The sequence below is a fragment of the Melanaphis sacchari genome, unplaced genomic scaffold (genome assembly GCF_002803265.2).
Source record: "Melanaphis sacchari strain LSU unplaced genomic scaffold, SCAv2.0 Contig43_pilon_pilon, whole genome shotgun sequence".
In the NCBI taxonomy this organism is placed as follows: domain Eukaryota; kingdom Metazoa; phylum Arthropoda; class Insecta; order Hemiptera; family Aphididae; genus Melanaphis; species Melanaphis sacchari.
In genome coordinates this window covers 2,348,366-2,373,047 of record NW_020271284.1, presented here as the reverse complement: position 1 = coordinate 2,373,047, position 24,682 = coordinate 2,348,366, and the positions used below count along the sequence as shown (strand labels likewise).

At 29.9% G+C, this 24,682-nt stretch overlaps 3 protein-coding genes across 4 annotated transcripts; 1 reads left to right on the top strand and 2 right to left on the bottom strand.

Annotated features, from left to right (window-relative positions):
- Positions 1–697: 697 nt before the first annotated feature.
- LOC112597755 (probable ribonuclease ZC3H12C) lies at positions 698–16,511 on the bottom strand. 2 transcript variants are annotated; one of them, XM_025343943.1, is made up of 6 exons: positions 15,772–16,511; positions 3,448–3,753; positions 2,871–3,025; positions 2,642–2,784; positions 1,925–2,159; positions 698–1,829 (listed from the first exon to the last, which is right to left on the bottom strand). In XM_025343943.1, exons 1-6 carry the CDS (start codon positions 16,006–16,008, stop codon positions 983–985), a joined length of 1,923 nt encoding a protein of 640 aa, XP_025199728.1. In that variant the 5' UTR covers positions 16,009–16,511; the 3' UTR covers positions 698–982. The 2 variants fall into 2 exon arrangements, with proteins under 2 accessions (XP_025199728.1, XP_025199729.1); XM_025343944.1 differs by lacking the exon at positions 15,772–16,511 and adding an exon at positions 4,551–4,705.
- Positions 16,512–18,099: 1,588 nt separating this feature from the next.
- LOC112597791 (uncharacterized protein C16orf52 homolog A) lies at positions 18,100–19,233 on the top strand. Its single transcript, XM_025344004.1, has 4 exons — positions 18,100–18,138; positions 18,253–18,407; positions 18,501–18,713; positions 18,773–19,233. Exons 2-4 carry the CDS (start codon positions 18,305–18,307, stop codon positions 18,958–18,960), a joined length of 504 nt encoding a protein of 167 aa, XP_025199789.1. The 5' UTR covers positions 18,100–18,138; positions 18,253–18,304; the 3' UTR covers positions 18,961–19,233.
- Positions 19,234–20,763: 1,530 nt separating this feature from the next.
- On the bottom strand, positions 20,764–24,408 carry LOC112597790 (pre-mRNA-processing factor 17). Its single transcript, XM_025344003.1, has 10 exons — positions 24,259–24,408; positions 23,046–23,262; positions 22,690–22,901; positions 22,461–22,557; positions 22,182–22,396; positions 22,004–22,112; positions 21,760–21,914; positions 21,533–21,666; positions 21,150–21,371; positions 20,764–21,076 (listed from the first exon to the last, which is right to left on the bottom strand). The coding sequence occupies exons 1-10, from the start codon at positions 24,406–24,408 to the stop codon at positions 20,899–20,901; spliced, it is 1,689 nt and encodes a 562-aa protein (XP_025199788.1). The 3' UTR covers positions 20,764–20,898.
- Between the last annotated feature and the right edge of the window lie 274 nt (positions 24,409–24,682).

Below are 24,682 nucleotides of genomic sequence, written 5' to 3'. Positions count from 1 at the left end.
AATGAGTACAAAAACCACAGAACTTCTTGTTTTTCACTATAAACTATTCAAAACACTAACTAGTAAACACAACCTAATAAATAATAACCTATTAAAAAATGTATTGAATATATTTTGATTTAGTGTTTTGTGTAGGTTTTATTCAATATTTTATTAAATGCAAAACCTTGATAAATTTAGTATATTATACTTACCTGGTTACATGCATGTGTAATATCTATATAGTAACTGCATTTTTATAATATCAAACATTTTAAAACTACAGAATATTTTTTAATTTCCAATTTTAAAGCCATAAGTATGCCACCACTCTAGTTTACTATTATGATTGTCTAGTAAAGACAATAAATGTTACACTATCTTAATGTTTTAAAATATTACTCTATGTTGGAACATGATCATTTAGTTTAGTTAATTTTTTTCTTTTGTACTCTTGTCTCACAAATTACCAATATGCTTAATTTGTGTTAAAAAACATACTTCACAGCTACAATTTATATTCGGGCACACTTGTCCGTCTACTGTTAACTCCGAACCTGATCCTCCGTTGGAACGTGAACTTTCAAATAAAAGGCCTAGACCATTATAACGATGGTAGGTAATCATACAAAACCAGCAACACAATTTTCTCTGATGTTAGGAAAGTTATATAAATTGAAATAGCAGGTTCAAAAGAAATGATTAGCAACAAACAAAATTAAAAAATTAAAATATTATTATTATCGCGATGTTCTGTCATTTTGACAAGTTAACGAAAACATAGAAGTATAAAAATATCGACTTAAAATACACTTAAACAACAAAATTAACATAATAGTCTACACAAATATCATACATGATTTAAGAATAAATCAACACTAATAATCAGATACATTGTATCGAGTGTCGCCGTCTTGTCGATAAGCTAATATAATATACCGATACGTTATAATATATTGTCAGACAAAATCACATTTGTGAACAGACAAATGCGTCCACGTCATCACGTCTTCGAGAACATGTTCAGAATAGCAGCACAAATCTTTTGGGGATTGGTCTCGTTCGGGTAGTACTGCATGGCTGCCGACACCTGTTCCTCGGGAAATATGGACGCCAGGTGGTAGTAAAGCTTTTGTCTGGCCTCGTGGTAACCGGGAAATATCTGCGGGTCCGAACAGCTGGCCGCCACCGTGTGCGGCGCCATGTTCATCGGCGGCTGCGGCATGGGCACGGGTGGAGCGGACGCTATTCGCGTCACGTTGCAGTGCTGGCTCTGCCGCAGATGCACCAGACGCGGGTCATAGGTCGGGTTCAGCGTGAGCTGCCGCTGCAACTTGTGGTGCAAGTTGCTGCAATCCGGGTCGGGCTCGGACGACTCGGCGGGCTTGCCCCTACCGCAATACACCGCGTTGTTTGAGCTCGGCGGTGGCGCCGACCACGCTCCGCCACCGCCGCCGCCACCACCCACCATCCAGTGAGGGTGGTGATGGGTTGTCGGGGTGGTCGTCGTAGTCGGTGGCGGGACGTTGGACAACGTCCGGGTCAACGGCTTTTTTTGGTTATTGGAGCCGGACTGCTGCAGTGGCAGACTGACCGACTTACCCTTGATCTGTCGGCCGGCCGAGCCCTGTCGCTGGGCGTGCTCCATCAACCGTTCGGTGACAGACTTGACGGGCTGCAGACCGCGCTCGGGGTGACTGAACTTGCATTTGTTACCGTACGTGCACTTCTTGCCGTACGGACAAGTCTCTGCACTGACGGCGGTCAGACCGACGCCTGGCGCTTTACTCCGGAGGAACACGTCGAGGGTAGGACCCGAACGGCCCAGCGGATCGTCTGGCGGCATGAACCTGTGAATAAAGCAAACGGTTAACATAATTTATGTTCGTCGAAAATCTTCAATCGTCAGATAACGTATCATTTGTCATTATTATTAGTTGCATACCTGTCATTAACGAAAGAATACATGAGTATATTGTTTTGCACGACCGAACGGAACGCCGGGCTCTCGTTGGCTAAATCTCGATAGTTGTCATTCGATACGACAACGCCGTCGAGTTCCGAAGCCAAACGCAGAATGTACCGATCATCGTAGCACACCATGCGCTTACCACCAATTTCTCTAGAAGGAGTGAAAACTAGCATCCTGGCGCGCTCTAATTCTGTTAGAATATCTTGATCTATATATAAACAGAAAAAAATTAATAAATCATCATATATAGGGTATAGGTCCTAAACACTGTTATACTAAACACTCTGGACTTCGAATTGTGTGATAACGAAAAGTAAATTTCTTTTTTTTCGAATATAACCGCTGTTTCTACTTCAAAAATATTAAACGATATAATGGGACTCTTTTTTGAAACCGAAATGACAATAATGACAAAGAATTATATTTTGGAATAGTTACATATATTATGTTATGTTTTAATCATTAATTAACAAATAACTAACATGATAACTGAAGTGAAAAATCTAAAATTATTACATAATTATAATACCAAGTTCTGTTATTTAACTATCAAATACAATATAATCGTCTATACATCTGTGTATAGGTAAAATCGATTTTTTTTAAACGCCCCTAAACTAATAACAATGTATAATGGGGCAGCATATGATTGATTGCAGGGGTATATTTTAGCTGCAGTTTGCCACTTACCGATAATCCTCCTATTGTCGGGCCTCGAAGCTTCTTTTCGCCACTTCGGCACAAACACCGTGATGTCTTTATGACCTCTCATCCGGAACCAATCGACACAGATTTTGATACCTCGACACGAGAACGTCTCTTTGTTTCCGTGACTAAAGAAATCATAAATAAAACTTTGTTATATTATTTTAGAAACTAGTAGAATTACGACCGAAGGCAACTATTATTTCTTTCATACCTCATAGCAACGTTGCTGCCATCGATGACGACATGCCGAAGTTTAGGCGCTTGCGGACTAAGTAGCGGATCGTTGATGTTATTCGATTGAGCTTCTTCACCGTCTGACTCGCAGTGCAATTTGTGACCACATTGCGCACCAAGCTTGATCAATTCCTAAACGAAGAGTTAACAGATTAAACATACGAAAAACTGCTGCAGGTATAAATATTGAGAAGGCGTGCATTTGAAGTGCTTTTGCAGTTTCGTATGCACTGTATATCGAGTATAATATTAAACATTTAAACGACCCCCAATTTAAAAATTCTTCATTTTTTTCAGACATAAAAACATATTTGTCTTGAGTACAAAAATACGCATAAGGTCAATTTATGTGCTTATGACCATAAAGCCTAAATACTTAGTTACAGGTTATTACTAAAAAAGTTGAAAACCGACGCACAATAAAAACTAAAATACCAACATCTTACACGTACAACAAAACAATATATATATATAGAAACGACTGATTCAGTCACACCCGCACTTAAAGAGTTTATGACGGAGATCATAATAATATATATTGTATGTAAGCTTACTGCTAATAGTTGATCCTGTGTAGGTTCAGGACCCAGCTTGCTGATTGCTGTCTGCACCAAACGTTCAGTGTAACCGAGCTTAAGCGCAAAGTCAACTCTCGATTTGTACGCGGCCGCACTCACGTAATCCGCGTACTCGGCACCGAGCGTGTCTGACGTAGTACGGCTGATGTCGTGATGGCCCCCAAAGTGCTGGCTGCCACTAGCGTCATCGTCGCCACCAAAGTCCGAGTCGTAGCTCGAATCGTCGTTGCTACACTCATCAAGTGTCTGCAGCTGCAGTTCGTCCAATGAGTCCACGTAACACTATAGAAACGAAAACAACTAAGTCAGTATATAGCAATTCACCGATAACATTATTTATTAAGTCTTAATATTGTTATGTTAAAGGTATATTCGATTTAAAACATGATCTATACCAAACACAATACTGTGTAATATATTGCAGAACTAATGGATAGTAACGCAAAAATATTGACATTAAGGACTTTCAACAGACCACAGCTGCTGATGGGTACCTGCACGCGCGAAAAACTAAAATTGTAGAAAAGTACTACCCCTTTATGCATTGGGATGGAACGATCGTTACAATATATTATATTGCAGCGGAGGCATAGATAGGAATTCTATTTCAATTACAAGTGAAAAAACCTATGATAGTAATTATTAAAAATTTAGTTATCTACATAAATTTTCAAAATAAAACTTAGGTTTTTACATTGGTAATACGTAGTATATTATATAAGTATTGTTAACCATCAAGTATATTAAACAAATACCGATTGTGTCCTAAGTTTTGTTGATGACACTTTACAGGTTTATTAAACAAAATCTTTTGCAATAAACCTAGCAACACGCGAGTTAAAAAAAAAAAAAAAAAAATCAAAAACACTGCAAACGATATCGAAATAATGAGAGGCGATAGGCAGACGAACAGGTGGTCGCGATCGGCGCATCCGGTTCGCGGCGAGACAAAAACCGGAGACCGTTAGTTACAAACAAAAACAAATCGCGAAAAAACGGAAGCAGACTGTTACAAGTGCAGGAGACGACGTCTCTCGGGGTACGTTGGGATGGAAACAAAACGCTGTCGTCAGACTTACCCGAAGTACACCGGTAAAAGTCATGGTTGCAAATCGGAAAAATCGGCGTAATGACGTGCGACGAGCTGTTGTGTGACGGTGCGCGACGCGAGATACTGCTGCACTACGCGACGGCCGACCGTGTACTGATGCGGCGGCGGCGCGCGGTGGCGGATCCGGATGAGCTCCGTGTCGTGGGGACTGCCGCCGCGCGATGGATCCGGGAGAAACAACACGACACTGACCCGAATCGTCGTCGTCGTCGTCGCCGCGCGCTCGCTCGCTTCCGGGAGTGAAGGTCTGCTGCGGCCGCCCACCGTCACGGGCGGTTACGAGCGTGCGGCGGTGGCGAGCGCACTTACACACGCGCGCGGGCGCAGAATATCATTACAAATATAAGCGCGAGCGCGCGCGCGTGTGTATGTGTGTGCGTGCGCGCGCGTGTCGGCGGCGTGCGATGTGCAACAGGTAGGTATGCGTAAAGTGAAAAAAAAAGGGTTAACGGACCCGAACGCCACCTCCGACGACGTTTTGGAGGGCGCGCGCGGGGTCAGGTCGTCGGTTACTATAATAATATCATATCGTATTACACATTATAATATCTACTACTAATGGGCGCGATAACAGCCAATACTTAAACCATATCGTAAAGGTGTATGGTGTATGTCTGCAGGAGAGGTACGTCGCACTTGTAGGAGTTGTCCAGTATTACACTAATGTCTATAAATACCGTTCTTGGATTCGACTTAAATTCGTTCGTTTTGCAAACATTCTGAGATAGTATACAGTTACAGGTGTTCGAGACGAATTTCGAAGGACATACAGTTATCCGCGGAACCGCAGTGTATAGTAAGTGTGCGAGTTTCGTCATCGCGGGGGTGCTAAAATTGTGCACACTTACAATTCGTACTTGAATACAATAATTGATAGTCAACAGTCAGTAGGTATATTATTTGCATACACATACATATTTTTATATGTATTATTGATATGTAATCACACTGGGGGCTCTTACCTATATACTTTTAATAAATAAATAATATACGTCATATAAATTGTTTAATATTATAATAATTAATTAATTAAATATTATAATTTATAATTAACGATGGTAACCACAAAATATCGATCTCTAATTCAATAACTTTTAGTTATGACCACGGTACAATTATTAAACTATTTTCTGAATATATGCATTATATTCGTGTTCATGTGCAAAATCGAATTCAAATTATGAATTTCTATAGACAACAGCATAATTTTTAGGATATTAAGTAAATAATATATCGTACAAGTCACAATACAGTAATTCGTTATTTGTAGGAAGTAGACGATATGCTTGGAGATTTTCAATTTTCAATTTATTTATAATTTAGCATGAAATACCTATTATTATTATGTTAAAGACAACAAACTTTAAAAAATATGAATACAATTGCTTGATAATGAGGTACTGCAGATAAAAAATTACATGAATATAATTTATATATTTATGTGTAAAGAACGTACCTATATACGAAATATAAATATACGCGATGTGTCCAGTAATAGACTGTCTGGTTTACTAGGATACGAGGATATACGTGTATTTTTACATTATATATCGTAATCGTAAACAAACAACAAAAGAAATTTTAATAAAAAAAATATGAAGCCCGTAATAGTCTCCCGTAAAAATAATATTTGACGGCATGTATCTAGAGTCAAACATAATATACAATATATGCGCATATAATGTTTATAGTCTGTATATCATTACTATAGACTTGATATGGATAATATTTTAAATCGATAACTAACTAAAACAGAAAAATTCTAAAAATATGAAAAACAAAATTTCGTATACTCGTAACTACTTTAAAACGTATTCGTAACTCAGCAGCATATTTTACTCCAATACCATAAATAAGCAATTGCTGTACTGTACAAAAGTACTACTGAGGTTAAAATTCTGAAGGGCACAAACTTCTAACTTAAAATAACTCGTATAAGAATACACCTCAGTCTCCCATTCTCACACATACCAACAAATATTTTGTTAGTTATTTTTTTGAGTGAAGTGAAAAACTAATAGGTTTTAACACCATGTTATATTATTTTTATACGTGCGATACTAATGTGATTTATGAGCTATTCATAAAAACAGATGACTCAAAATTTTAATACACCCATTTGCACAAATATTATCATACCTACTGTTTTTTGTTTTTTTTTAATTAAGTACTACTATATAGTATAAATATGTATTTATCTATAGCATAAAAACAGCTAACAAAATAAACCAGAAAACAAAATCGTATACTTTGGAAATTATTTTAAATCATTATATTTATAGATAACACCAAAAGCATATTTAAAACAATACAAAAATATTGTGTGTTTGATAAAGAAAACATTTTTTTTTTTTTTTTTTAATCCTTATACTGACATAGTTCAAATATTGCTTCTGTGTACCTACACAAGTCACCAATAAATTGAACATTGAATACATTCTTTCTCCACTTAAAAAATGATAAAATTATATTCAAGATATATTACCAAGGAAGAAAGTTTGAATTAATTGACCATCATCGGACATATAAAAGCAAAAATAACGATAATCATTATAATGACTATGACGGGGATTTAATTAACGAATTCTCTAATTAACAGTCAAAGTTTAATTTTTTTTCAACAGTACACAATAATTAGAAACTTTTTTATTTTACCACGAAAGATTATACATATACCCATTACCTATAATGTATTAATACATACATTTAATTTATTAAATAAACAAATTTTTGATTTTTCCGAAGAAAAAAGGAAAGCCATTAAAACATAATTATATAAGTACATAACAGATAAGACCTTGAGGAAGAGGGGCGTATATTGATTGCGCCGAAATAACCTTTTTACCTTTAAGAAATCTAACGATTGCGCCGACTATCGCCTCTGCCGAACTTTTTTACAAATTGATTCCGCTAACTATCAATCCACCGAATATTTATAAATTATTTATTTTAATAATAGCAAAATGTAAAATGCTTACATTTACATTTATGTTAATATTTTATTACATATAGGTACTATTTGAAATTTTGAAATACAAGCAATTTTTGACGATTATTTAAAAAAAAAAATGTTAGATTAACTCATTTAAAACTGGTATCAAACCACGATTTTAAAAAATAAATCAACATAAAATTTGTACTTAATTGTTTTTTTTTTTTGCCATAAATGTATACTTGTGTTATATTTTTCGTTGTGGACGAAAATAAATTATTTTTTGAAATGTTTTTATTTACTGTAACCTGAACTATTAATTAAAAAATATAATTTATATAACCAACATAAACAAATATTCGACGGAATCAATATAAACAAATATCAGGAGGAATTGATATTGAAACGGCGGAATCGATAAAACTCCAGGCAAAGAGCTGAGCCTGATTAGGAAATAAACAGCACTATATACTAGTGCCTAACCAAAGGCGCCAAAAAAAAGCAAGATGCGGCAATTCTATTGCCTTTGGCATTTTAAAATCAATCATGAGTTTTATTTTTCATATTAAATTAAGTAAAAATACTGAGGCTTGTCTAAAAAAACGTCAACGAATAACAGATGCCATGTATCTATTGTATCTTTATTAACGACTATAAATAGATTATAAACACATACAATTTCAAATGGTCCCCAGCAGCACGTATTTTACGTTGATTAGCAGGACGAAACGAAATTTATGTTTTGCCCGGTAAAGTGTACATTTTAAGACTACATCATCACGTGCGCAAGATATTCTCAGTGCACCAAAACTGCAGCAGATGCAACACAAATTATATAGGTAGAAGGTACAACACTATATATTATATCCGGGTGATATTTTTACAGTTAAATACACGATCCGATGTATACAATATATATGTAAGTGTATATGTATACATATACTTACTCGAGTTATAACTTATAAGTAATTGTATATATAAATATGTAGTTGTCTTTACAGCGCTGTAGTGTACTTACCATAATATGTTTACGACGTTTTTCCGCGACCATTGTTTATCTTTTAGACTATAACATTAACATGACCGTATAAATTAAACGTCACAGAAACTTAACAGCCACGTAATAATATAGTCTAAAATATAATAAGCGATAAAGTAATCTATTTTTAATGTGACACGTGACGTATCAACAAAAGTGATATTTCATAAATAATATTCACAACATAAGATTATTTTTTCCTCATTTTAAGAATACATCGGGTAAATAACACGGAAGTCGATAAATTAAAATTTAAATGCGCACCTACTCAAATTCCTCAATAATGCAATGCTAAATAAAAATACCTACCAAACTATAATTTATAATTTATATTATTATAAATTATATTGACATGTAATAATATTTTAAATGTTGACGAGATATTTTTATCCAAAACACAAATATATAAAATATTATAGTTGACATGTTCAAAAATTAAAGTACCTAATACTAAAATGCACACATTTGGATGTTACACTAAGCCAAAATATTATCGTAAATTATAATATTATTTAATTTACTTTGAAAGAGAAAATAATAAGCTATAATATAATATGGTTTATAGACATCTCTTCAATATAATATAAGTAAAAAAAATTTACAAACTCTGTGTTAAAATACAATATCAATATGAAATTAACTTCATACAAAACAAGGATAGAAATCTCATTCGGGGAATCTGAACAAGTATAATAAAATAGTAAATAATATTATGAACTTACTGAGATATGAATAATGTTATAAATTTATAATATACCTTCTATAAAAAGTTGATAAAATAAATACAATTCTTAAAAATATTAATAAGCTCAATAAAATATTGATATTTTCATTAATATTTGAAAAAGGTTATGGTATACGTCACCAACAGTTAATTTATTATTTTGCCATTTATGATAAAATACGATAAATAATATAGACAATTAAATAAGGTATAACATGTAAACGTATTACATTTATTAATTCTAAACAGCTTTGTGTATACATTTAAAACCTAAAATATTTTTACGACTTTCAAGTATATTATTTTATATATTTATACAGTTTACAATAATTTTATGTGACTTAACATACTTATATAAAGTCTAAAAGTACGTTCTTTGTTTTAATTACCTACTTTGTTAAAAAATATATTATTTTTTAATGCATTTAAATTTAAATTACGCCAGCAAATTTTCAATAAAATTAGATACATGTCTATATCGATCTGTAGTTCTACACGTTATACTACACTAGTCATATAACAACTAAAATAATTTCCATATTTTTCGATCACTGCAGTTTACCAATATTTTCCTGCTCACGGTCATTCCTTTCAATATCCTAAAACCTAAGGGGCCAAGCTGTAGGAAAATGGTTTATTTTATATTTTAATATATATAATCGTAACATCATCTACACTTTCTCTATATACTCATTTCTTATTTTATATTTTCTTTGTCACTCGAAAGAAAAATAACTCAAATTGTTTATCACTGTCATAATATGTAAGTAACATATATACCTGTATTGTTTCCATAATGTACTATTATTTTACATACTATTACACATTTTTAATATTATTTTTAAATATAATAAATACCATTTTAAGTCTGCAATATACGGTCTTGTCTATTGTTTTTATAATACATGCTTAGTTACAGCAAAATAGTCCCATACATCCAAATACAATTATTTTTATTAATAATCATTTATCAAATTTCACAAAACCATTAAAATTATATATTAGCACATTACAAAATTATTTGCAGGATTACACGAAAATGCTATCACCATCATTATACTGCACAGTCCATACACATCTTTATTACTTATATTTAAATACTTTCATACACATAATTATAATATCTTGATATTTGTATTGTTGTTTTCTAATATTTTTCTTCTTTTTAAAAATTAATTTTATTAACTTCTATAGTTTACTCTAAAAATATTAAAAGGTATATTTTAAATTTTATAAATTTTTAAATACAAACGGAAACTATGGCTTAAAACTATTACTCCTATAAATAGCCAATGGTTAGAGTTAAAATAATACAGAGTATTTATAAATATAATGCATTGTTTAAATGTGAACGTATGCTTATAGCTAGCACAACATACAAATTATTATTTAAAATAATTACAATTTTTTTCTAAATTATAAACCCTTTTAAAAATGTAAATATATTATTGAGGATAAAAAAATTATGTTACTATAATTTTTATTTAGAGTAAAGTAATAAATTACATCACACATTTATATGTTAAAATTAAGTATTTAGGAATGCCTGATTACAATATTTCAGCATTTTTAATTGAAAATAAAACATTATAGTTTTTATTTATAAATTAATATATTACAACTTAAATGTAATACCAGTTGAATTATACATAAATAACATTAATACTGTAAATAATAAATAATATATTTCAAATTAAAATTATTATTTTACTTTTAAAAATTGTATAAACGTTTCTATTTTGCTTTCAAATCATATTATAATAATAATGTTTTGCACGGCCCAGTAGTTCTTTTTATACTATTATAACAATTGCATCAAAGCAGTTGATTTTAATTCTCGGAGAAAGTGTCCAAAGTATTCATCAAGTAAAGTCAAGTATAACCCAGGTATGACCTTCTAAGCACATTAATCTGTGACAATACGACATTCAATAACAGATAATATTTATATTTTAAATTTCGTACATTCGTCAAAACATAATTCACAGTATTAGTAAGTCAGTATCTGACTAATAGTTGGTTAAACCCCAATGATTTTAAATGTTTATTACTACATACACAAATACACAATGTACGTAGTACGTTATACCTAAAGTGATTACATTATTTCGATTCAGAAGCCTTAATTGATATATATATATATTAACAATGTAAGATCCAATATTAATAATATACATTAATAAGGATATTTGATTAAAAATCGTATCAAACAAATAAGAAAACTAAACTATATAATAGATTTTATGCACCTACAACAATTTTGAAAAAAATAAAATAAATCTCTTGCGATTAATATAATTATTGATTTTACAGTAAAATTATAAAATTTTATTTAATAAGTACAAAAATGTATACATTTCACTTATTTATCAATTTATCATATATTTAAATAATAAGGCAATCATAAAAGTCAAATCAAATTATAATATAATAATTGAATCTAACCTAATCTAACCTGCAAGATATGTCTAATAATTACCTATATTGTATATAAATTAAGAATTCGGTTTTTATTAATAACAATACAACACATTATAATAAAAAAATATATTTTATCATAGAAAACACAATTATTTTTTATTTAACGATATATATCTCATTATAGTGGAACTTCAGTATTTCGAAGTCTAGAAGAACAAAAAAAAATTCGATACATCAAAACTTCGAGTTACAGAGGTAATTTAAATATTTAAAATAAACACAAAATTTGAAATAAAAATGTTTATTATTAATGACAAAGTATTAGCAGGAGTATTGTAATCTGCTACAATATCATTTTTTAATTTTCACCCTTTTTAACTATTTTTATAATTTTTAATTCGTCGCCAAAATGCAAGCACTTCAAAGACAGTTTATTCGTAATTTTAAAGAAAAACACACTTAATAAAATACAACACAATCTGTATAATTAAAATTCCGAACAAGTACTAACCTATCAAATATTAACGACAAGTTGACAGTTGACTGAACACTAAATAAAATCAAAAAAAAAGTAAAATCGGTATAACGCTATCGGTTACTAACTGAGCTATAAATCCCAACGTTTTTACAGCATTATATAAGTTATGTGATTTATCTTCTTCTATTTTATTGGCTTGCTAATAAATAATTAATATAACCTGTTATATATTAGAGTTAGTAAATTGTAAAAACTATGCTGTAATTTCAACTTAAAGAAAAATTCGACAAGTGAAAATTTGAGATAGATAGGTACCAAAATAAATAAACACTTAAGTTCAATGCTGAATGATTGGGATTAAAAAAAAATTCGATTCACAGAAATTTTGAGATACCAGAGTTTGAGATAGTAAGGTTTCACTGTACATAAATACATGCAGTGGCGTGCTCAGGAGGAGAAAGAGGGGCTAACTCCTCACCTATCGAATCAAGAAAAAAAGAAAAATTGTTAGATGTAATTAGTTTTTTTATCTGATGACCTTTTTTTTTTCTTTGAACCCCCTCCCCCAATTTAAAAATCTTGGGCACGCTACTGCGTAAATATATTTATTTTTTTACAAAACAAGATAATCGAAGCATAATTACTGTGCAACAAAAATGTAATGGTCTAATTTAGAAACTGAGCACTGTAAAAATGCCTACTATACTTTTGATAACACCAAAAAAAGAAACCAATTTACCATAAGTAAGTTTTTTGCGCGATTGAAGACCACCCCGGGGTAACGGATTTTGAGACAACTAACGTGACAACACTTTCAGAGTTCAAGATTATATAAATTATTGTATGTTTTACAGTATAGTGATCTAACTAATGCAATAATTTAAATTATAAAAAACACAAATATTTCAAAATAATTTTACCATTTTATATAGGTAGAATTTATAAATATATTAACATAATGATTTTTTTTTATTCGATTAAAATTTGAAAACACAAATTTATTTTGGATTGTTTGCAGTAAACGCATTGTAAAATAGAAATTTCTATAATCGATAACCAATTAAATATTATAAAGTAAATACCAAACTTTTAAAAAATAAATCAATGTATACAGTATAATTTATCTATATATGTACATAAAGAGAAATACATCACCTTGATACGTTCTAAAATAATCGAAACTAAGTAGTTTATCTAAATAGGTAAGTGTACTGGTTTTTTTTTCAAGGTTTTAAATACAAACATACAGGAAAATAACCATGCTTAAGAAATTTAAGAGGATCTTTATAGTTTACACAACGAATATAAAATACAAGTATTGTAATCCAGAATTACTAGAAAATATTAGGTTTAAATACAGTTATTTATATTGCTAAATGTCTGTGTTCTACAATTTAAACCTTAACATTAGTTTAGCGATATCAGCTAGACTTTGAATCGAAAATAAAGAAAACAAACCCTTTAGTCGAAAAAAAAATTAAGCTATATAATATAGGAAAATAGTATATGTATCAAATTCGCTATACATAAACATTAGGTATATTAAAAAAAATACTAATACTAAACGAATGAAAACGTGAGGGGTAATCGGAGATCAAAATGTCAAAAACACACCAGAAAATCCGTAAATGTACCAACCTAACTAGACACCAATCCAATTATAGACGTTCTAAACGCACAGATGGATTCTAAAAACGATTTAGGCCATTATCGAAAGGGAAAGTAAATCACACACACACGAACAGGATGTACTTGGGCGCCTTTCACGTGCTTATAAATAATATGTGTACAACGTTGCGGCATTATGTTTTTATACATGAATAAGAATTATGAATGCCAGACTTATGTCTCTATTGTGCTTTTATGTGTAACAGGATTCGGTGAAATATTGATTTCTAGGTATATATATATATATATATACAACAAACGTGATAATTAATCGAAAATGTGCATCATAATATTAGGTATTATATTTCTCAATTTCTGATTTGTTCGTGGATTCCATTACGCAACTCAAACGCATACAAAAATTTAACGCTCGGACGCTGCGGTAACACAATATAATAATTATTTATTATTTATTAATAAATAATAATATCGTCGATAGACGGTTATTATAATATCATAACATCGCATCTATTATAAGTATCTACCTAGAGCTACGGTTATCTAATATTGATTGCGTGCACATCACATTATTGGTTTTCGACAACAAATATTACTTACTATGCCTACCGGCTGCTACTAATTAATGTATAAATAAGTTTATAAATACACATAGGCGTTATAATATTTATTGTATTGTACCTACATAATGGCGTAAACGAGACTAAGTCATGAGAGTGAGCCAAAATTGTATTTTCATTCAAATATAGATACTTTATGAATACAATTTTAAAGATAAATACAAAATAAACTATATACTTTATTTCAAACAAAAAAAAGAGCTTATTCATTTAGAAAAGCTTATAGGAACTTCTCTGAAAATTAATGACAGTATCTGATCGCCTAACTTGGGGGACTGATTCCTTCCTCTTACAACATAGTATAAAAATATATTTCTAAACACTAAACACTACTAATATCTTATAAAGTATTTTTTGTTTTGAATTTTTTTTATTTATTAAAATATGACCTTGTTTGGATACAAATTATGATGAACCCCCTTCCCTACTACATTAAGTTCCTGTCTACGGCACTAAACAGCTTAATATAGGAAAGCACCTACTATAGAAAAATAATGCGACAGATGTAAGGCTTAAGGAGAAAACTCAGTTATACATTATACTTAGATTTTTACATGAGATACAGCAGATTTATAAAAGACGAATAATTCAAAATTAATAATAATAAAAATAAAAAAACAAAAACTTTTTGTTTTGATATTCTAATCATCGCAATAAAAGAAAGTGGGGTCATGGAGAGTAGATTTTCAACACTTAAATCGCTATCATTGCTACAGCACCTCAATTGCTGTCTAAAATACATTACACAAAGTCGTATTTTCGAAAAAACATTATACTATTATTATATTTTATAATATTTGTAGTAGGTAGTCAACTCGTTGTCTGCTGACAAATTATGGCAGTGACTGGTTTTGAAGCGAATCGAATGAATAATAAGTGTTGTATACTATACAACTAGCTGACCATCAAAATCTCGTTAAATTTTAAGCTTTAAAATACAAATCGTTAACAAAAAAACAGATATGACACTAAAGCACAACTTCGTTTGAGCAAAAGTCTACAGCATTTTTATTTTTAAAAAGCTTAAGATCAACCGTTAAGTAAGACTTAAAAAACACCCTGACTCTCAAAACACATTGATGCAAAAATTATGCTTATTATATGATTCAGATTTGTACAATATATGTTTTTATATGATTCTAATTCATATCTGACATAAAATATTTACAAAATGAAAATTGATGAATATACAATAAAATGTGTTAAGTCCCCCACATTTTACGTATATTTGAATATACAATTAGACATCTCATTAAAAAATTCTGGCTGTGCACCTGTGGAAGTGACTAGCTACACAGTATTTTAATCGACGCATAAAATTATTCAATACGATGCACAGTATTATTTACCTTTAACCGATCGATCAAATGATCGTCGGGTGCCTTGTTGTCACATTCGTCCAACCTGGTGACGGCGAAAACCACCGCCGGGGACGTCCCATTACCGCCGTGGACGATCCGCAGCTCACATCCGAACAGGTTCCTAATGGAGTCTATTCGATCGACCACCAGACGTCCCTTGGAACTGTCCACCGATAGCGTTGCATTGGTGGCGCTGGGTGGTGGCAATGGTCCCACGCGGTCCATGATACGACTGCGTCATGGTTTTGCGATCAAGCGGCGGCGATGGCCGCTCCACCAGACCTTTTACACGTTTTCGCAATCATCGGCGAACGACCGTTTATCGCTATTCAAATATTATTTAAACTGTTTTGTTCGGTCCGAAAATGACGATTTTTTTTTTTTTTCTAACGATAGGTAGGCGCGATGCGATGATAATAATTATAATCAAACACAAACACTATAAAGCTGTAACGACGACGATAGACCGGAACCGAAGATAGCGAAAAATGAAATCTGTCATTGATCGGGCGCGATCGTACCTTATCGTCGTATTCACGATAAAATCATTGGAGAAAACCACATTTGTAGTTGTCAACAACGATACGATAAGATATTTCGTTTTTTACAATCGTCAATATACCTAATCGTTTAACACAAACAAGAAAATAATAGGGAAAAAAAATTATTATGAATTATGATGGAATGGCTGACGAAACGGTTATCACAGATACTGCGGTTATCGCTATTCGCGATGTGTTATTGTTGTTGTAGTTGTAGTAGTTGTACCTTCCGCTTACTGTCCGACGTGCGCGCAGCCATTCTGCGCACGAACATCTACGCAATATTTTTTCATGCAAGCGCATTGTGACCAACCGTCGTCGCCATTTTATACTGCCGCCAAAGCAGAGAATTCGAGACAGTCAGTATTATCACTATTATCTGTAGCGTAGTTCTAAGATACATTTTGTTCCACCATAATAATTATTAATTATGGTTCATGACAGAATAACACAACTTACCAAAAATTCTGACATTCGGGTCCACGAAATATTTTTAATTCAAAATACATTAAACCTAAATACCAAATATCAGTAAAAATCAACTCAATTTTTATACCTGTAGACATTGTTTTGAGCCAAAATGATATCCAATCATTTTGTTTTAAGTAGTTGTATTCGAGTATTCCGAGTTACTAATCTGTAGTTGGAATTCGATAGCCTATTAAGCTCTTCTATAGGTTCTCTGGGTTCTCAAATAAGATCAGTAAATAAAGTGTAAAAATCTATACATAGTTCCTTTCTTCAGTTTTATTTTAACTTGTGACTCAATTTAAAAAAGAATACATTAAATGAACTTTGAAGTATCCACCAAATTAAAATATTTTCTTTTTAAATTCATCTTCACTTTAATAAAATATAAAAACAAAAAAATTATAAAAATATATTAATTTAATGTATCAAAATAATATAAATACAATAATTTCTGAGTAGATCTCCAATGTTATAGTACCTGCTTATGGTTGCATCCTTCCTTCCGAGACTTAGATCTGACAATATTTTTTTTTATATTTTTAAGATTTTACATTTGATTATTAATTCAAGTGGTTTTGCAAAAATTAAGAACGATAACTAATAACTAGTTAACAAACTGGCAATTATATGACCAAACCAATTTTTAATGAACAGCCTATTGGCTATTACTAAAGTAAGAAGTCGATATTTTGAAGTCTGGAGTACCTGAATATGAATAGTCAAAAACATAATTTTACATAAGTAGGTAACAATGACAAGTCCATTAAAATTTTAGCCGATATTCATGAATTAATTAACTGCTTTCACAAATCACAAGCTTTACTTTCAAAAAGTTCTAAAATAATTTTCAAGACGTTTTGACACACCATTATCTACAGTCCATAATTATTTCTATTATATAACAGTACTACTGTTTGTAAATTTTAATTCTTGATTATTACTAATTGGAGATTAAAAATACAGAATCACAGAATGTCTACAACATAATATTATTATAAAAGTTAGTAGGTACTCATATATCATGGTCTGTCACTCACTCTTCTACATTAATCTCAAAAGTTTTAGAAAAGAGCACGGTTTAAGATATAATATAGGTAATATAGCATGATTATCTTAAAGTTTAAGACTTAAACCGTGGAAATGAACAAGGTGTATAATTATTTAAAATTTTAATATGCAAAAGCTCTAGGTATACCTATCTTCATGGTATCAACACGCCTTGACAATGAGATAACACTATCACGTTAATATCATTGATTTAATAATAATTTAATGTATTATTGTTCATTAACTATTAATTTTGAATTTTGATTATTGATCACTGCCTATGGTTTTATTTTTTGTAAGTTTCAGACTGAATTACTATAGTACTAGTTACTTAATGTATTTCCTACTACAGCTGTAGTAAATTGATTAATAAATAAAGAAAATATGAATTAATAACAAAAATGTTTAGTGTCATTAGGTGGTTCCAATAATCTATCATGGGTTGAAATCGCAAGACTAAAATGGACAAACTCACTGTTATTTCGGGGACTTTGTTCTTGTTAGCTGATGTATTTGCAATCGTTAGTTTGGCAATGCCTGACTGGATCATTACTGATGTAGGAGGTGATTATTAGCTTGTAATTATTTTTAGTTTGCTGGATTTCTAAATTCAGATATTCATTCTTATGATCCTAATATAAGAAAATTGGTTTCTAGGCGACACCAGATTGGGTTTGATGTGGACGTGTATGACCCTCTATAACAGGCCACAAGTATGTTTTACACCTGATCTGAGACTTGAATGGTTATTGGCCTTAGTCAGTATTTTTATTGGGTGTATATGTATAACTACCACCATAATTTTGCTGGCTTCTTCACATTGGGACCGTAATGTCATACCATATGCACGCTGGGTTGGATTTACTGCCAGTAAGATAAATTAAATATGTTTAAAGCTAAAATAAACTTACAACTGTTTATTTTTTCAGTGGTACTATTTTGTTTTGCTGCTGTTGTGTTTCCCATGGGTTTTCATATACCAGAAATTGGCGGTCAACCATATCAATTGCCAAACAGTCATCAAGTTGGCATTTCATATATTTTATTTGTTTTGTCACTCTGGGTAACTGTAATATCTGAGCTATTTGCTGGCAAAGTTTGTTTACCTCATTTTTAAAAGTACTCATAAGCTACCTATGAAATATTTATTGTTTGTACTATCAATCCTGAATGATATTAAGTTTGGCAGCTAGGAAATAAGTTGAATACTATGGAAATAAAATATTTATATCCATGAGAAGATTAAAGCTTTTAAAAAATTAGAACCAAATCTTATTGGGAGCTAACACAGAAGTACTATCAAGAAATCATGCCAAAAATACAATAAATTCATTTTAGAAAATAAAAAATATATCTTGTGAATTTTAAAAGCATGTGTAACTATTATAATGTACCTAATATGAGTAAAATCAATTGATTTAAATGTAAAAATAAAATTGTATAATTCATGAAATAATAAAGTTGATTATATCGTGGTAATTGGTAAAATTTAACTGTTTACTCAATTATTGATAATAGTCTAAATCCTGAAATAACGTTAACCGCCGCGGAACTAAACTCGTTTATTCTTATGTATTCTCATGATAAAATCTGCTAGATCAACTCTTGTCACAGAACTTTGATTTTCAGTGATAGCTATATGCATATATTGATATCTAATTGGCAAGAGAAATATAGCTTTGAAATATGTAATTTTAATTTTAAATTTTAAATTAATTCTTTAAATAAAAGTATACTTACTTAAAATAACATAAATTTAATAGTTTGTTAAAATAAAATAGTAATATTTATGACCGTATAGTTTTATACAATAATTAGAGATTTTAGAAATCATTAATCAATATTATTTAATCATTTTAAATTTCATGAATTTATTGATTTTACAATGGGTTTTTTTTTCTTTTTTGTCTGTAATATTACATTTTAGAGATGTAAAATAGCTAAAAATCTAAAATTTACTGGAGGATTTTTGATAATAGCAAATTGTATCTAGTTCTGTGTATTATAAGACATGAACTAAATAAAAAATGAAAATTTCCCAGCTAGTAATATACATAAAATATATATTTTTAACAAAAGCAACTTTATTATTTTGTTGCAATTCATCATCAAATTCCACATTTCCTCTATCACTAATAATTAAAAGATAAACAATATTAAAAATATGGTAAGTCAGTGTCGTAGAATAATAAACAATCCTGAGTTGAAGCTATATTAATTTTTTTTTAAAGCTTCTGTAGTATATCATAAAATTGTATATCTTAGTATAAACTGTTTCAGTTCAGAATCATGTTTTGTACATAATGGTTTATCATTCAATACCCGTTTGTTACAATTCTATGCTTAAAGACCAAGTACACAACACCTACTATACAAAATGGTGAATTCCTTAATTTTTAAATTTATTTCAAATGTAATTAAAAAAATTAAAATCAACTCAAATCTGCATATTTACAGTTTTTTGTTTTGACTAATTTTATTTAAGGTGACAATGGTTTTTCCTTACCTAGCAATAATTCAGAATAAATGTGAAATATGGTTCTAAATACATTCTTAAACGAATACCTAGTTAATTTCCCGATTATAACAATAAATGCTAAGTAAATTTCATTGACCATTGTTTTTACATTTTATAAAACTAAAAACTATCAGAAGTGTTACTATCTATCTTTTACAACCACAAACTAATCATTGAACATAAATATCAAATATTTCAAGAATACTCTTTAAGTACGAAATATGTTTTCTAGAGGTTTCAATCTAAGTTGTTCATAATACACAAAATATTATGTTTCAAATAATTTTGAAATTTATAATTGGAACATTTAAAAAAAAAGTTAATTTATATTTAAATAAAACTTCTTCAAATTAATATTATCTCGTATTTTTAGGATTTAACATGAAATAATATACAAGTTAATTCTTATAAAATGTCATTATAATAATATTGTCAAAGGATATTTTTATATATATATTACATGTTTGAGAATCTTACGAAATAAATCATGGGGAACTAACATTAAAGATACCCAAAATATATTTAATGTACATCTCATTAATCCCAATATTTGATCAGTCCATCCCATCCAGCAGTGGCTACTTTACTAGGTTCATGCGGATGCCATAATGCAGCAATACACACATTATCATGAGCTTTCCATTTTGTATACAAACGACTTGTTTTCCAATCCCAAATAAATACTTTTCCATCAGCATCTCCTGAGACTAGGTAACTAAATAAATGAATAAATTATAAAAATTAAGTAATATTCAATGTTAGAACCATGTATAATTTGTAATTTGTACCTCATATCAGGTGAAAAATCTAACGAACAGGCATATCCTGCTACCATATGACCAGAAAAACTCTTTTTTCTATTCACTTTGAAACGATTCATTGCTGAAAATATTACAACTTTATTATCCATGCTTTGACAAGCTAGCCACTTTTTATTTGGTGAAATTGTTACACTTGGCATAGAATGCATGGTTGGATCAGCTATATACTTCATATCTACTGGTATGTCCCTAAGTAAAATATCAAGTAATGATTATTAATTATTTTTTTTTTTTTTTTTTTGGTTCAATTAAAATACTATTTTCTTAGTTTTAATTTTAAAATAGTCTAATGTTATGTTTAATAAACTGTGTAATTGTGATAAAAATATAGTATAATTTTTATATATTACCATTCCCAAACACGTAAACTTTTATCATCAGATGTTGTGACAAATCGTCTATTTTCATCAACAAAAGTTATACTGTTAACTGCTCCTAAATGTCTTTCATATTCTTGAACAATATTTCCTGATCTAGTGTCCCACTAAAATCATGTTTGAATATATAAATTACTAACATCAATGTTCAATTGATTTATTATTTTTTTTTTAACAAAAATGATTAATTTCTCACTTACACAAACAATTTTCTTGTCAGCAGTACCAGCAACAAATAAATGTTGTTTTTCTTCCTCCGGGTTGAATTTAACACAATATAATACTTTATGATTTGTAAAACTTTTTATGCAATCTCCAGTTTCCGTATCCCATAATTTAACATACCGATCATACGCTAAGTAAATAATAATGTTTGTTATTTATTTTTAATTAAAAAAAAACAACCTTAAGATTAGTATAATGTATAATTAAGTAAAAGGATACCTGCTGATAAAAATTTTGTGCCTTTATTATTGAAACATGTATCTCTAACTGCTTGTGTATGACCTATATAAGTTCGAATACATTTTCTATCTCTATAGACATCCCACAACTAAAAAATATATAAATTTTTAACATACCACATAAATAGCTTAAAAAAATAAATTAATTAAATATATACCTTGACTCTACAATCCATGCTGCAAGACATAAGTAAATGAGCAGACCTCGGAAACCATCTAATAGCTGATATACCTTTAGTATGGCCCTGCCATGTATGTATATGTGCTTTAGGAAGGAAACATCTATCAGGAGGCGCACTTGATTTAAGATTAACACCAACATCTTGTGGAATATGTAAAAATGAACGTCCTTGATAATCAACAGGATCTTTAACTAAAAAAACAATTATTCACATTTTAAACTAAAATACATAAATTCAAATTTAAAATAAAATTACTATGCAGAATTGATTTTTCTTTAAAGCTTTTATCTTCAACTTTTTTGCCACGTTTATGTTTTTTAGCAAGGAATTCTTCAATAGCAATAGCATCTTCCTACAAACAAAACAAGTTATCAGTAAAATATCAATAAATTATGATTAACTACAAAAAAAAAAAAAACACAACATTTAAACATAAATAAACACAGTTTCAAAAACTCTATAATTATGTAACACATTTTCTTACTCCTTCTGGTTTTGATATTTTCTGTTCATCGACATAACACCCCCAAGGTCCTAAATATCCATCAATATCTTCTGGTTTGTCATTTTTATGACGTTTTCTTTTATCAGCTGGCCTTTTTGGGACAGATTCAAAAACTGTTTTAAATTCATCAGCATTATCAGGCTTACGACCAATAATTTCAGTAGAATCGACTGTAGGATCCAGAGCATAACCTAATTGTACAATTAATAATCAATAAATATTATAAATATTATAGATATTTTACCATTTGGGTAAATACTTCAATATCAGTAATTCATTAATATTTAAAAACAAACATTATAATAGTTCTAGTCTTTAATTTATTTTTAACATACCATAACTATGAAATGTTCTTCTTTGAGTTTCAAACATAAAATCACTAATATGTGCTTTTTCAACAAATCCAGTCATCATATTTTTAGGGGCTTTTTGTTGTTGTGTTAAGAATGGATTTTCTGGTCCAGCAACTGGTGTGAAAAGCTCTTCATATTTCATATTCCGGGTGATTTCTTTTGTTCCGACATCAAGATACTGAACTGATGTATCTGGCCCCTAATAAATAAACATACCATATTCAGTATTATTAAAATCAGTAAAAATCAAAACAATCAATAGGATATATACAGATGTTATTATTGTTATTATATACTTAAATAGGTATATACTATAACTATATGATAATATTTTAAGTAATAATTAATTGCTCGTTCAATTTACTTTGAATTAAATCATGACTTTATTTAGAACATGCCTAATTACATATTTAAAGAAGTTCTTCGTTTTTTTACTTTTCCAGAACGTCTAGTAAGATTTCTATATTTTTAAAATATCTTATCATTCATGCACTTGTTGCAATCAATCAAGTAAAATACATGCATTTATGATTTTTAATTATATTATGCATAATTAGGCAGATTAAGACAAATAACTACACATATATTAATTTCAGCAAACAAAAGTATAAATAGGTAAATAATCTTTAAATACTGAGTTTAAAAAAAATAATCAAAAGAACCAAAACTATTTTTGTTTTTTCAAGAAGAAAACAATATTTCATATTATTATGAGTTAAGACTATTTAATGAGAACTGAGAAGTATAAAGTTGGTAATTTTAATTACCTGTAACCAGGTTTATTTTCAATAGCTACATCAAAAAATAATTAAAACCCTAACTTAATCAAAAATCTTTATTCAATCATATGAAATCTAACCAAAAATTTGAGTATTACATGGAAAGATGATCAGACACGATACTTCATGCATATTAATGAAATAAAATTAAAACCATTAATTGTATACATTACATTATAAAAATTATACAAAAGTAAAAGCAAATTTTTGATAATACGATAGTTATAATAACCCAAATGAGTAATAGAAATTAAAATAGTCGCGATAACCCATAAAACACAAATATTTATCAACCTACGTTAAACGTAAAAATATACAATTGTACTAGAATAGAAATTTGTTTTAACTTATTGGAACTTTACTTATACTGTACAATAGACAACAAACTGAAACCAAATTTTATTTTAAAAACTTACTGGTGGTAAAACATTTGGAGCTGCATTTACTGCAAATTTTTTATTTAATTCAAGAACACTTATTGAATCATTTAAAGGTGTTTCTTGAGTCGTATTTTTCGATGGACCTTCTTCATCACTACTGCTACCATATTCTTTTAAATTCAACATTTTGTACGTCTATTTTGTTCAAAAAAGATAGATAACATGTAACTTTCTGATTTCTAATACAGTTATAAACTAATAAGTAACTAGTAAATTTTACTAAATAGTAAATAGTAACAAACTAGCAAAACATGTAATTTTATTGTATTTACTGTTTTGTACAATTATTAATGATATCATTGCCCATTGATATCAACTATCAAAACACGTTGAGTCGCAGCGCAGCATTTCTTGAAAGCTAAAGTGAATAAAACACATACTAGCGCGATCTAGTGGTTAA